Source organism: Carcharodon carcharias, chromosome 36 (assembly GCF_017639515.1).
Source record: "Carcharodon carcharias isolate sCarCar2 chromosome 36, sCarCar2.pri, whole genome shotgun sequence".
NCBI classification, from domain to species: Eukaryota; Metazoa; Chordata; class Chondrichthyes; order Lamniformes; family Lamnidae; genus Carcharodon; species Carcharodon carcharias.
The window spans coordinates 7,381,476-7,396,834 of NC_054502.1; the positions used below are offsets into that span (position 1 = coordinate 7,381,476).

The window sequence follows — 15,359 nt, forward strand, 5'->3', positions numbered from 1 at the left end:
ACCCTAATCGTGCTTGACTTGTGACAAAGGAAAGGAGGATCCCGTTCACTCGGGAGTGTTTTGAGTGGGAAGTTGATCTGATAACGGGATGGTGATTGTCTTTTCAGTTGGGGATGTAGAAGGGGAATCTTGTAGCTTCACACCCGAATGAGCCCTGAGTAAGTGTGCAGGAGGAGAGCACACACAGTTCCTGGTAATGGGGAAGCTAGAATGTAAAGAGGCTATTGTGAGGGGGTAGTTTGGTCTGGGTGGGGGGTGTCACAACTATCGAGGGTCGTGCGTTCATCCTTTTGCGCAGATGCATCGAGTCCCCCGCCCCTGGCGATTCGGGGTGTTATGAACTGTGACCACAGTGAGGGGAAGGAGGGTGTAGGCACCGCCATGGTGTTCTTGACTGATGTTTGCTGTTTTGCTCGCAGAGTTGATCAGGACAGTGCTTTGCATAACGACCTCCAGATCCTCCGAGAAAAAGAAGGCGTCGACTTTATTTTGTTAAATTTCTCTTTTAAAGTGAGTATGAGAAGGGTGTCCCAGGGGAGCGAGGGAACTGGGCTGGGTAACAGGCTGCTGGCCAGGAGAGAGTGGCGGCTGTAGCGTTGTGTTTGTGACTGGACTGGTAATCCAGAGAACGCAACATCAGATCGCACCATTGTATGGAGACCCTACTTGTGAGCACCTGGATTTGCAGGTCTCCATGTCTCGTTGAGGTGCTAGGGGGATTCAAACCAACGGCCCAAAGCAGTTAACCAAGTGTTGGGACAACAGGCCATGTTAATAGAAGCAGGCCCCAGCATATTAACCCAGGCCGTTAGTTTGACCATTTCCCAAAGGGGCTGGATAGCTATCTGATTGGGAATGTGAATTGGTCTGTGGGTGGAGAGAGTCTAAGAAGGGAGAGTGTACTTGGGGCTGTGTGAAGGGATTAAATGGGTGGGGAGAATGTACATGGGGCTGTGTGAAGGGTTTAAATGGGTGGGGAGAGTCAGTGACAGGGGAGAGTGTACATGGGTATGTGGGAGGAGGTTAAATGGGTGGGTAGAGTCAGTGATGGGGGAGGGTGTACGTGGGGATGTGGGAAGAGTCAGTGATGGGGGAAGAGTGTACACATGGCTACGGGAGGAGTGAAGAGATGAATGTGCTTTGTCAATTTGAAAATGCAGCACAAGCTGAATATCTGACAATTCTCTTCCTTCCTAGGATAATTTCCCTTTTGACCCACCCTTTGTAAGGGTCGTATCTCCAGTGCTCTCCGGAGGGTGAGTAATAGCATTTCTGGTCGATTTGACAGGTTTTTAAATGTCGGGAATCGCAAGCAGTTCGGGAACAGCGATCCTAGCAGGGAATGGGAGCTGTGAGCCGAGCGGTGTTTTGAGTACGTGTTGCCTTGCTGCTGCTCGTGCTTGGGAGTCACAGCCTCTGATTCAAACGCACAGTGCAGCCCTATGGCTTTCCATGTCTTCCTCTGCACCCACTCTAGCCTCAAGGCAAAGGGTTTCAGTGCAAGCCTGCCAGAGACAACTATTCCTCAGAAGCCAACCCCTTTCCTGTCTAACCAGGTGTTTAACCTTGCCAAAAATTTCCAGCCTATCACAATTGAGACTAAAAATGACTGATCATTTCCACCACCACCAGCCCCCACCCCCGTCCCCACACACACCCTCATTAGTTCCCCCCCCCCCCCCCCCCCCCCCCCCCGAGGTAAAAAATAGGTATGTTGTGGCCCTGCACGAGCTCACAATTGAGTCCGGCACTTCAGCACAATGCAGAGGGAGTGCTGCGTTGTCAGGTGCTCTTCAGCTGAAATGTTGAATCAAAACCCCATGTTCAGGTGGATACTGAAGTTTCCTCTGGATTTAACAGAGCAGAGCGTACGCCAAGGGTCCTGATCAACGTCTCCCATCTCTGGCAACACCAGTAATGTTCACTTTTTTTTCTTCTTAAACCTCCGTGCAGATTGTGGAATAGTGCTGTGTAGCAAACAGCTTTTACGTTTGTCTACGCAAGTCTTCAAACGTCAAAGTAATTTGCCAGGCATGAAGGACGGAGAGATGTGATGTGATGCTTTAAGAGTTGAAGCCTCCTAGAGTTACAGCCATGCCTCTGTTTAACAATCCCTCACCTCTCGCTGCCTTTTTGTTCACAGTTATGTCCTCGGAGGGGGAGCAATTTGCATGGAACTCCTCACGAAACAGGTGAGCAAGTTACTCAACTAGGAAACAATTAGTGGGTCTTGGCTGAAAAATGTCACTGTCCTTAGCATAGAATCAGAGGGGGGCCATCGAGCTTGTTTCCGCCCCCCCCCACCCCCCATCACTGACTCTACCTACCCATTAAGCCCATCGAGCGCTGGTCCCCGCCCCCCATCGCTGACTACCCGCCCATTCAGCCCAGCAAGCTGGTGTCAACGCTGTTCTTTCTACTGAAGCTTACCTACTCTAATCCCATTTTTCTTATTCCTTTCGATATTCTTAACTTCACATTGGTTAATCAGTGCAACTGCCACGTTCAGTAACCACTTGCAGGAAAATTACTCCATCGTTCTAAAAACCCTGTGGCGAGATGGGGCACAAACCGTTTCCAGTGGCAGAAGGGTTGGTAACCACAGAATTGTTAGGTTGCTGAAGGAGGCCGTTCAGAGCCCATCATGTCTGCACTGGCTGTCCGAATGAACAATTCCCTGAGTGCCGTTCTCCCCATAACCCTGCACATTCTTCCTTTTCAGATAAGTCTAGTTACCCTTTGAATGCTTCAATTGAACCAGCCTCCACCATACTCTCAGGCAGCGCATTCCAGACCTTCACCACTCGCTGAGTTTTTAGAAATAAGTTTCCCCTCATTTTTAAAACTAATTACATTAAATCTGTGCCCCCTCATTCTCGATCCATTCTTGAGGGGGAACAGTTTCTCCCTACCTATTCTGTCAACACTCCTCATGTTCACCGATTGAAGATAATCGGCCAAAGAGCCAGTGGGGGAGATGAGAATTTTTTTTTTAAACACAGCGAGTTGTTGTGATCTGGAAGGCGCTGCCTGAAAGGGTGGTGGAAGCAGAATCAATAGGAACTTTCAAAAGCAGATCCGGTTAAACACTTGAAGGAGAAAGATTCACAGGGCTGTGGGAGAAAGAGTGGGGTTATGGTTGGTGGGGAGGAATAGTGGAACCAATTGGATAGCTCTTTCAAAGAGCTGGCATGGGAACAACACGCTGAATGGCCTCCTTTGCAATGATGCAACAGTTTATTACAACAGAGTGCCTTGATGGGCTACTTGAGATGGCAGTTAAGAGTCAACCACATTGGTGTGTGGGCACTGGAGTCACATATTGGTTGTGACCGGATAAGGACAGCAGGTCTCCTTCCTTTTAAAGGGATATTGGTGAACCAGATGGGTCTTCATGACTAGTAAAACGACCACCAGACCATTGTACCCATCATAATAGCCTTGGACCATTGAGTTTATTGGCATCCTACGGGCAAAGGCTCCTGCTGGAGTGTAGGACCCCATAGCTGCTCTATCTGCCTCGACGGTTGAGGGGTATTCAGCTCTGGTGGGCGCGCAGCCCAGCATGGTCCCACATTCACTAGGGGCCTCACGCTGGGAGATTCAACTCGTAATCCAGGCGTGACTTGGAGGTGCAGTGCTGCAGGTGAGCCACTGAAAACTAGGGGTCTCTCCCAGGCGAACATTGAAGGTCCCAAGGAGTATCGTGGTTTTAGTTTGTCAGTATCAAACTGAGGAATGATTGCCTAATCCTGCGATAAGCATGTTCACAGCATACGGTACCCTACACATGCCAGGCTAACCTTCATGCCGTCATTACCCTCTCTCCCCACCCCAGGGCTGGAGTAGCGCTTACTCTATCGAGTCCGTCATTATGCAGATCAGTGCGACACTGGTGAAAGGCAAAGCAAGGATTCAGTTTGGAGCCAATAAGGTAAGGGAGTTGTGCATCGAGAGATGGTGGGATAATCCCTCCCGCCTCACCAACCCCCTGTGGTGTCCACTTGTTATCCCTGGTATCATTGTGTGGTCACTGGGAAAGTAGTGACTGTCCCTCTGCCCTCCTTTCAGACCCCATAGTAAGGAGGGTTCTGTGGGGGTGAACTTGCGCCCTGCTGTACCATCATGACACCACCCTCCCTCTCCTGCGCCCTCTTTAAGTAAATTAAACATCCCATCGTTCTCGCCAGCATGTTTCCTGCTCTGTGCAGCCTGCTTCCTTCACAGCTCTCCTGGACTCTGCCCCTCCCATTTAATCCAGCAACTCTTGGTCAGAAGGTCATGTGAGAAATTTGAGCAGAAAATCCCAGCTGGCACTCCACTGAGGGAGAGCAGCATAGTTTTTTTTCCCTCTCTCTTTTATTCATTCATAGGATTTAGGCATCCCTTCCCTAAAGGACATTAGTTGAACCAGATGGGTTTTTAACAACAAATCGACCAATGGTTTCGTGGGCATCATTAGATTTTTAATTCCAGATATTTATTGAATTTAAATTTTACCATCTGCCGTGGTGGGATTCGAACCCAGGTCCCCAGAGCATTACCCTGGGTCCCTGGATTACCAGTCCAGTGACAATACCACTACACCACCGCCTCCTCCCCTTTTGACAGGGGCATCGCCCAGCGAGTTCCGGACAGGCAGTGTTTTGAATGATCAGCTGGACCCAGGACCCCGCTGCCCTCCCCAGGTGGATGTAAAAGATCCCACAGCCTGAAGAGCAGGCGGACTTCTCCCCACGGCCAATATTTATCCCTGTGCCAACATCCCTAACAAAAAAAAAACAACAGCTCATTATCTCGGTACTTTTTGGTGGGGTTTTGCTGAGTCTAAATTGCCGATCCTGCTTCACTATTATAACAGTGACTACACTTCCCAAAAAAAAAAAGTAATTTGGCTGTAAACCACTTTGGGATGCCCGGGGGCCATGAAAAGCGCTACAACAATTCGGGTCTTCCTTCCTAACAAACTGTCTTCTCTTTTCCAGTCACAGTACAGTCTCACCCGGGCGCAGCAGTCCTACAAATCACTGGTTCAGATTCACGAGAAAAATGGTATGAATCATCAAGAGAAATCCGAGCTGAATGTGCTTGAAACTGTAAACCCTCTCCATTTCCCACTTTTTCCCCCAAAGAGTCTGTGTGTTTGTACCCTTCGGGCAATAACTCTCACTGGGGTACAGGTCCTAAGGCTGCCTCAACCAGTTCTCGGAAGAGGCCTTTCTACAATGCATGAAGCTAGGCGGTTGAGTGTTGGAGGGATAGTCATCACACCCCAGCTTGTTCTGTCTTCACCTGATGACCGGACCTCGTGCTAAGAGATTGAGCCCTTTGTCCAGGCTTGAATCTCCAGCGGGGTGCTAAAGGAGTGCTGCGATATCAGAGGTACTGTTCCTCGGAGGCAATGCTGGACCCTCCCAGTGATTCCTGTCGATGTTAGAGATCCCATGGAGTTCCAGGTTGGAAGGGACTTGGGATGGGATTTGTACCAGAGCATTGAGTTTACCAAGTGTTGTTCACATTGGTGTTCGTGGAATTTCCCTGCAAAACCATCACTGATATAAAAACACAATTAACTAAGCAGAGTGTTTTAAGGCATTTTTGACATTAAGATGTGATGTTAGTGTTATAACCTGATTCCATTGAGACAGTTGAATATTATCAAAGTGTCCATTTCAACAGCACGTAACACCCTACACTATATTTCCCCTACACTATATTTCCCCATCATGCCTGGAGAAACAACATTGAGCCTTGTAATATTGGTGTGTAGTACATTGTGGGGACGGATCCATCACTGTATAACACTGGGGTACAGTACTAGTGGGGATGGGTCCGTCGCTGTATAACATTGAGGTACAGTGCTGGTGGGGACAGGCCTGTTACTGTATAACACTGGGATACAGTACTGGTGGGGACAGGTCTGTCACTGTATAACACTGGGATACAGTACTGTTGGGGACAGGTCTGTCACTGTATAACACTGGGGTAGAGTACTGGTGGGGACAGGTCTGTTACTGTATAACACTGGGGTGCAGTACTGGTGGCGACGGGTCTGTCACTGCATAACACTGGGGTACAGTACTGGTGGGGACAGGTCTGTCACTGTATAACACTGGGATACAGTACTGGTGGGGACAGGTCTGTTACTGTATAACACTGGGGGACAGTACTGGCGGGGATGGGTGTGTATCTGTTTCACATTGCCCATTAGTTCCAGTACATTAAGATCAGAAACAATAATTCTGTTGGTTGATTTGTCAGATCCAGATGTGATTTATAGCTAAGTGGTTAGTCTTATCAAGACTGCATGGCACACTGAGTTAGTGCACTTGTACTTTCACCTCTGTGTCCTGCTTTGATTCCAGCCCAGATTTTCCCAACTGTTGGCTGTAAAATAAGCAGCTGTGGGTGACCTTAGCTTCAACTGTACAGCCCTGCTTGTAATGTGGCAGAAGCTGATGTGTTGTTTTGTTCACCTGCTCTGGAACGTGTCAGGTGGTTTTAAGCTCAGTGTTTCGGTCCTTGTTTTGGGCACTCATCGGCTAATGCACATCACACACAGCAAGCCCAAACCCGCTGCTTGAGCTGAATATGGATTCTGTTTGTAAATTCTGCTCCTTCAGTTAATTGAAGAAAGGAATTGGGAAAGGATGTTGCTCAGTTCAGGAAATGGGAACTCCGTTAGCATTCTAGACAGTGGGAGTGAATGAAAGGGGTTTGGGTCCATTGGAATTGTGTACAGTGGGAGTGAATGGAAAGGGGTTTGGGTCCATTGGGATTGTGCACAGTGGGCGTGAATGGGAAAGGGTTTGGGTCCATTGGGATTGTGTACAGTGGGAGTGAATGGGAAGGGGTTTGGTTCCATAGGGATTGTGTACAGTGGGCATGAATGGGAAGGGGTTTGGGTCCATTGGGATTGTGTACAGTGGGAGCGAATGGGAAAGAGTTTCGGTCCATTGGGATTGTGTACAGTGGGAGTGAATGGGAAGGGGTTTGGGTCCATTGGGATTGTGTACAGTGGGAGTAAATGGGAAGGGGTTTGGGTCCATTGGGATTGTGCACAGTGGGAGTGAATGGGAAAGGGTTTGGGTCCGTTGGAGTGAATGGGAAAGGGTTTGGGTCCATTGGGATTGTGTACAGTGGGCGTGAATGGGAAGGGGTTTGGGTCCATTGGGATTGTGTACAGTGGGCGTGAATGGGAAGGGGTTTGGGTCCATTGGGATTGTGTACAGTGGGAGTGAATGGGAAAGGGTTTGGGTCCATTGGGATTGTGTACAATGGGCGTGAATGGGAAGGGGTTTGGGTCCATTGGGATTGTGTACAGTGGGAGTGAATGGGAAGGGGTTTGGTTCCATAGGGATTGTGTACAGTGGGAGTGAATGGGAAGGGGTTTGGTTCCATAGGGATTGTGTACAGTGGGCGTGAATGGGAAGGGGTTTGGGTCCATTGGGATTGTGTACAGTGGGAGTGAATGGGATGGGGTTTGGGTACATTGGGATTGTGTACAGTGGGAGTGAATGGGAAGGGGTTTGGGTCAATTGGGATTGTGTACAGTGGGAGTGAATGGGAAGGGGTTTGGGTCCATTGGGATTGTGTACAGTGGGAGTGAATGGGAAGGGGTTTGGGTCCATTGGGATTGTGTACAATGGGAGTGAATGGGAAGGGGTTTGGGTCCATTGGGATTGTGTATAATGGGAGTGAATGGGAAGGGGTTTGGGTCCATTGGGATTGTGCACAGTGGGAGTGAATGGGAAAGGGTTTGGGTCCGTTGGAGTGAATGGGAAAGGGTTTGGGTCCGTTGGGATTGTGTACAGTGGGAGTGAATGGGAAGGGGTTTGGGTCCATTGGGATTGTGCACAGTGGGAGTGAATGGGAAAGGGTTTGGGTCCGTTGGAGTGAATGGGAAAGGGTTTGGGTCCGTTAGGATTGTGTACAGTGGGAGTGAATGGGAAGGGGTTTGGGTCCATTGGGATTGTGTACAGTGGGAGTGAATGGGAAGGGGTTTGGGTCCATTGGGATTGTGCACAGTGGGAGTGAATGGGAAGGGGTTTGGGTCCATTGGGATTGTGCACAGTGGGAGTGAATGGGAAAGGGTTTGGGTCCGTTGGAGTGAATGGGAAAGGGTTTGGGTCCGTTGGGATTGTGTACAGTTGGAGTGAATGGGAAAGGGTTTGGGTCCGTTGGGATTGTGTACAGTGGGCGTGAATGGGAAGGGGTTTGGGTCCATTGGGATTGTGTACAGTGGGCGTGAATGGGAAGGGGTTTGGGTCCATTGGGATTGTGCACAGTGGGAGTGAATGGGAAAGGGTTTGGGTCCGTTGGAGTGAATGGGAAGGGGTTTGGGTCCGTTGGGATTGTGTACAGTGGGAGTGAATGGGAAGGGGTTAGGTCTATCAAGGATGTTTGTAATGGGAAGAGCTTAGGCCAAGGGGGATTTTATACAATGGGAACGGAAAAGAAAAATTCTGCTCCATATGACATTGATCAGAGCCTTGTCTTGTTCTTAGCTCCAGACTCTGTTTGATACCATCTACTACTTTGAGTTCTTTCTGCCTGCAGGTTGGTATACTCCACCAAAAGAGGATGGCTAGCCATGCCAGGTGCCAAGTGCTTCAGGACCAACTTAAGCTGCACCAATTGGGAAAACTCCATTTTATCGATAGCTGCCTCTTTCCCTGAGAGACGAACGGGCTTCAGCCGGAACCTTGGATCATATACTTATTATAAAATAAAACCCTGTATATAAAAGTATACATCTGTACACTCATGGACAAATACCGCAACTCCTTTCTCTCGCCAGGCCCCATGTACTGGGTATCCTGCACCTGCAGACTCTTAAATCCACTTCATATAAACTGGATTTCGAATAGTTTCGGATCAATTTTGCATCTAGTTTTTTTTTGCCTACACCCCCTCCCTCCCCACCTCACTCTAACTAGGTATCAATGTGGACGTTTAATTTATTTTTTCCCTATCTTCACATGCACCTTTTATCTTTTTTTTGTTCAAAATGTATGCTGGTTTTGTGAAGATGTGTATCTTTCTGAATTGATAATTACAGTTTATTAATGACTGCAGTCGATGGTTTCCTGCCTGGTGTCTGTCTTGTGCCAGTGTCTGCAACATAGAGAGCCAGGGTGGGCTGGGGGAAGCATGTCAGGAGACAAGCCCATGCAGTGGTTTTTTTTGTGTGTCTCTCTCTCTCTCTCTTTCTCCTTGCCCCAGATGGCCTGACTGCAGAAGACCAGTGACTGGAACTGCCCCGTGAGGTGACCTGATCGATGGTGACAAACGGTTAAAAAGCAGGGGGTTGGGGGTGATTCGTACAACCCGAACTGGATTTTCATCTCCGTTCTGTGCAAAGCCAACATTCTCCTCCTCCTCCCCCGCACTGGAAGCAGATGCTTTGAGCTGAAGGGTAGCTGAGATCGCATGATGTTGGAGCTTGTCTTTCTGTACCTGCTGAAACCAACCTTGATTCCACATGGACTACTTCTGTCATTTCCCACAGGGATGATCCCGTTAAGGGCACACCGCCACGTTTTTGGTTCTCCCGTATCTCCAGAGTTCTAGGAAGATCTCCGTGAATTGGAAGGTAGCAAACACAAACACCTCTCTCAGGACTTGGGGAAAACGTTTGCACCCATTAACCAGGAGGTTAGAACAGAACGCCGGACAGAGATGTCAAAGAATCTGGTTTGACGAGAGATTTTTGCGGTTGAATCCAGCAGGGTTTCATAAGGCGCTGCATAATAGCACGGGCTGGGGATTAGTTAATGGACAGAAAAGAATAGGAACGAACAGGATATTTTCAGAATAGCAAGCTTTAGCTAGTTGGGTATGTCGAGGATTGATGCTTGGGCCTCAGCTATTTACAGTCTGCGTCAATTACTTAAATGAGGGCTCGGAGTGTCATTTATCCAAGTTTGCTGATGATACAAAGGTGGGGGAAGTAAGCTCTGTGGAGGACGTGGGAGGCTGCGAAAGGATTTGCACACCGATTTGAATGGGCAAGAACGTGGCAGGTGGAACATAATGTGGGAAAGTGTGAAGTTTTCCACTTGAGGAAAAATAGAAAAGCAGACTTTTTAAAATGGTGAGGGGCTGGGATTGCTGGTATTCAAGAGGGATTTGTGTCCCCTTTTGTGTAAATCACAAAATGAACGTGCAGATCCAGAAAACAAATGGTGTGTTAGCCTTTATAACAAAGGGGTTAGAGTATAGGGCACAGCAATTTTTTTTCTTTAAAAAGTCTTACTGCAATTGTGCAGGGCCTTGGTGAGACTACAGCCGGAGTATTGTGTGCAGGTTTGGTCTTGCCTAAGGATGTACAGGTCTTTACAGGGAGTGCAACATAGGTTTCCTGGATGGATTCCTGGACTGAGGGGATTGTCGCGTGAAGAAAGGCCTAGTCAACTCAATCTACCACATTCCCTGCCGTTTAAAAGGATGAGGCAATCTCATTGAAACATAAAATTCTGACATGCTTCTAGATGCGGAGAGGCTGTTTGGCCTAGCCGAAGACTCTAGAACTCGGGGGGTGGGGCGGTGCAGTCTCCGGATAAGGGGTTGGCCATTGAGGACTGATATGGAGAGAGGGGGAAAATTTCTTCTCTCAAGAGGGATCTGAATCTTTAGAATTCTCTATGCCAGAGAGTTGCGGATGCTCAGTCGTTGATCACCGTTCAAAGCTGAGAGCGACTGATGTTTGGCTACTCGGGAAATTGAGGGATATGGGGATAGTGTGGGAAAAGGAAGTTGAAGGTCACCTACGATTTTCATTGAATGGTGGAGCAGGCTCAAAGGGCTTGCGTGTGTTCCTATTTCTCATGTAATCTCTTCCTCTGGCTCAGTTGGTCAATGTACCAGTGTCAATAAGTTATGGCAGCTTGCATTTGTACGGTGTTTTTAATGTAATATTTTCCCAAGGTGCTTGACAGGTGTTATCCCAAAACTGACTGAGCCAAAGAACATGAAACTAGGACAGAGGTAGACTTTTAAGGAGCACCTTGCAGGAGACAGGCAGAAAGGGTTAGGGAAGAGATTCCAGAGCTTAGAGCCTAGGCAGCTGTGGTGGAATGAATTAAAATCTGGAGGAGTGCAAAGACCTCTGAGGCTTGTGAGGCTGGAGGTGGGGAAGAGACCAAGGAGGGATTTGAAAATGAGGATGAGAATTTTGAGAGGCTTTGCTGGAATAGGAGCACGGAGGTGTCATGTATAGACAGGACTTCGTGCCAGTTAGGATACGGGTAGCAGAGTTTTAGCTGAGCTCAGGTTTATGGATGGGTGGGAGGCTAGCTAGAAGAATATTGCAATAGTCAAGTCTGGAGGTAACCAGGGTGAGGGTCTCAGCAGCTAAGTTTAAAGCAGGGCTTTGTCACAATGGTCAAAGTAGGCAATCTTGGTGATGGAGCGGATATGTGGTTGGAAATTCCTCAAGGTCAAACACAGAACCCAAGATTCTGAATGGTTTGGTTCAACCTCGGACAGCAGCCAGGGAGAAGAATAAAGTGGAAGTGTTACAACAATTGAACGAGCCTCTTAGACCCCATCTTGAGTAGCTGCATTCAGGATATATTGGCTTTGGAGGACGTGCAGCACAGACTTGCCAGAATGACTCTTGAAGGGTTAAAATACAAGCACAGGTTGCACAGACTAGGCTTGTATTCCCCTGAGTATAGAAGATTAAAGGCTGATCTAATTGAGGGGTTTAAGATGATTAAAGGATTTGATAGGGTAGATAGTGACACTATATCCTTTTGCAGGGGTGGGTGTGTGGAGTAAATAACCTTAAAATTCGAGCTAGGCTATTCAGTTCTGTGGAAAGGTCATGAGGACTCGAAACGTCAACTCTTCTCCGCCGATGCTGCCAGAGCTGCTGAGTTTTTCCAGGTAATTCTGTTTTTGATTCAGGGGTGATGTCAGGAAGCACTTCACCAGACAAATGCAAACATGGAATTCTTTCTCTTTTCTCCTCCCCCCCCACCCCACCCCCAAAAAAATAGGGAATCTAAAACAGACTTTTGTTAGGTGGAAGGGTGTTACAGCCATGATTTAATGAAAAGTAGAACAGGCTCAAGAGGATGAAGGCCTACTCTTTATAGACAAACAGAATCTACAATGGTGTAGAGTGATTTTTTTTTCTTTTGAGTTTATACAGATAGAAATTTCACAATTACTTCATTTCAAAGCTCAACAAAAAGGTAACATGTGTAGGACTTGGAGAAGGTGCAGAGGAGATTTACCTGGATGGTAACAGGGATGAGGGACTTCAATGATGGGGAAAAGCTGGGGTAGCTTTTCCTTGGAGCAAGGAGGTTAAGGGGTTGACAGAGGTGCTCAAAATTCTGGAGAGTTTGGACAGAGTACATCAGGGGAAACTGTTTCCACTGACAGGCTTGTCGGTAGCCAGCGGGATACAGATTTAAGATAAATGGCACAGTTACGATGTGGAGCACGCTGCCTGAAAGGGTGGCATCAGCAGCTTGGAAAATTTGTCAGGATAGGAAAGAAAGACTTGCGTTTCCATAGTGCCTTTTGCAGCCTCGATGTCCCAAATCATTTTACAGCTGCCAAAGTGCTTTGTGAAGTATCAGCACTTGTGTAATGTTGGTAACATAGCAACATGATAACAGACAGACAATCTGTTTGTGATACTGGTTGCGAAATGAGTATGGGCCCCAGGACACCGGCATCGTTTGCATCCACCTGACAGGGCAGATGGTGGTGAAAGGGCAGAGGGGACTCTGTTTCATGTCTCAAATGAATGATGCACCTCCGACAGTGCAGCACTCCTTCAGTATTGCATGGGCATGTAGCCTGGATTACGTGCGTAAGTCTCGAGTGGGGTTTGGACTTTACCCACCCGTGGCTCTGGGTGTAGCCCTCACCTCCGGGTCTGAATAACCCTGGCTTCTGCCCCAAATAAACAGAATACCTGAGACAATACAATCTGATATTGATGTTAAAGTAAATGGATAATGGTTGTTACTTTCTGCCCACATATAAGCAACTGTCTTCTTTAAATATGACCCTTTTGAGTGTTGGCGGTTGTATTGGGAATAAATTGCTATTGATAGAGCATAAGCAAATTCAAGAGGGAACTGGCAGAGGAGGGGGTTAAAATGTGTGTGTGTATAATGCATTAGACATTCAACTGACCAGGTAATGTGAAAAGTCTTGGGGTTGTAACTAAAAGGCATTCACTAATAAATCCAATGGGGAGTTCAGGAGAAAACTCTGCAACCTGAGAATGTAGAACTCACTAGCACGGAGTGGTTGAGGTGAACAGTTATAAGGGTGAATAGATAGCTATGAGGGAGGAAGGAATGGGATTTGTTAGAGGCACCCGTGGCTGATCACTGTAAATTCTATAGCTCCCATTCTTATACATTTCCCCAACTGCAGAGTGATGGGAACAGGCTTTGATTCAGCGCTTGTGAAATGGCTGTTCCTTCAATCACTATTCTAAAGACTGATTAGAATTTTCCCTTTGCTCCATCTTTATTGCAGTGTCTGTGTAGACAAAGCTGTACATCTATCTAACTCCGTGCTGTACCTGTCCTGGGAATGTTTAATGGGGACAGTGTAGAGGGAACTTTACTCTGTATCTAACCCCGTGCTGTATCTGTCCTGGGAGTGTTTAATGGGGGACAGTGCAGAGGGAACTTTACTCTATCTAACCCTGTGCTGTACCTGTCCTGGGAGTGTTTGATGGGGGCAGTGTAGAGGGAGCTTTACTCTGTATCTAACCCCGTGCTGTACCTGTCCTGGGAGTGTTTGATGGGGGCAGTGTAGAGGGAGCTTTATCGTGTATCTAACTCTCTGCTGTACCCGTCCTGGGAGTTTTGAAGGGACAATATGGAGGGAACTTGACATTTTACCACATTATCACAGAATGGCTACACCACAAGAGGTGACCATTCACCCTGTCATGTTTCTGCTGGCTCCCTAAAGAAGCAGTTCATCTAGTTTGCTGCTTTTTAAAAATTATTTTTGAAGTTTTGAAGGTTCATCACACATTAAATTTTTTCTCCAGTTTTGGATGAAACAGCAGGGATTCAATCCGCCACTTTGGGACAGAGGGTACAGCTGCCCCAGTGGATGTCTTGCAGAGTTAGGCCAAGAAGTTTAAACCCAATTCTGATCAGACTGAGTTGCTGTTCTCCTTTAGATCTGAAAATGTTCCAGCGCATGCTGGTCGAGACTCTGGAGAGGGTGGGGGACTGAGTGCTGAAATATCTTTGCTAGAAGTCCCCCAAACTTGTGGAGCAAGAAACAGCAGCAAACGTATCTGGATGTGGCTTAAGGATGGGAAAGCCATTCCATTCCCCACCCCTCCGCTGTGATAAAATGTAGGTGTATTGAAAAGGGTAAACTGGAGAGTCTTTTGAGAGACAGGAGCAAATAGAGACTGGTGGGATAGGAATCTCTTAATGTAAAAGTCAATTTGATGTGCTTGTTCTGGCTTTTTTTTGTGGATTCAGTGCTGTCGATGTTTCCCCTTCCCATCAGGGTTCGGGGGGGTAATGTGAATTTTCCCTCAACCTCACACATAGTCTGCAAGAAATCAAAGACAGGCAAAAAATTCAAAATTGACAGATTCAAAGAGAGCGTGGGAGAGACTGAATCTAGGAGGAGCTCCTCCTCCAATCACAGATTGTCTTCCTCCCACGCTCGCTGCTCCAGCTCCTCCAATCACAGATTGTCTTTCTCCCACGCTCGCTGCTCCAGCTCCTCCAATCACAGATTGTCTTTCTCCCATGCTCGCTGCTCCAGCTCCTCCAATCACAGATTGTCTTTCTCCCACGCTCGCTGCTCCAGCTCCTCCAATCACAGATTCTGTCTCTCCCGCGCTTGCTGCTCCAGCTCCCTCAACTACAGGTTCTCTGCCTCCCATTCTTGCTGCTCTCCAGAGACAGAATCTACGATTGAAGGAGCAGCAAGGGAGGGAACTTGTGATTGAAGGTCGAGTAGCAGTTATTCTGGCTGCTTCTGCTGCTCCCATGCAGGAAGGGGCTGGTGGCCAGAAAGGCAGTAACAAGGTATATGGAGTACAGATCAGGTTACATTTTCAGTGTGTCTCACATAGCTCCAATTTTGATTTAATGTGCCAGTCGACCTTCTAAGTTACACATCAGGTGTCCAGGCCAAGTGCAGCATTGGGGTCCGGCACTGGAAGGTGAGGGAATTATTGGGAATGGCATTTTGCTGCCTGGGGCAGACAGGGGTAGGTTGGAGGAACCAGGACTGGCTGCTTCAGCCTTCAGGTTTCTTCTCGGATTGGGGGAAAGAGACCCTTCATTGAGTCACCTGTTTAAAAGTAGGTTGGGGATAGATGGTATTGAATTAGCCTCTCT

The 15,359-nt window shown here is 47.8% G+C and overlaps 1 protein-coding gene across 2 annotated transcripts in view; it reads left to right on the forward strand.

The window, feature by feature from the left end:
• Positions 1 to 9,077, forward strand: part of LOC121272924 (ubiquitin-conjugating enzyme E2 Q1) — a 71,469-nt gene extending 62,392 nt beyond the window's left edge. For both annotated transcript variants that reach the window (XM_041179791.1, XM_041179790.1), the window contains 6 exons: positions 420 to 510; positions 1,198 to 1,256; positions 2,144 to 2,192; positions 3,839 to 3,934; positions 4,986 to 5,052; positions 8,560 to 9,077. In XM_041179791.1, the coding sequence (XP_041035725.1) occupies positions 420 to 510; positions 1,198 to 1,256; positions 2,144 to 2,192; positions 3,839 to 3,934; positions 4,986 to 5,052; positions 8,560 to 8,591 (394 nt within the window). In that variant the 3' untranslated portion in view covers positions 8,592 to 9,077. The remainder of the gene's footprint in view (positions 1 to 419; positions 511 to 1,197; positions 1,257 to 2,143; positions 2,193 to 3,838; positions 3,935 to 4,985; positions 5,053 to 8,559) is intronic.
• Positions 9,078 to 15,359: the final 6,282 nt, after the last annotated feature.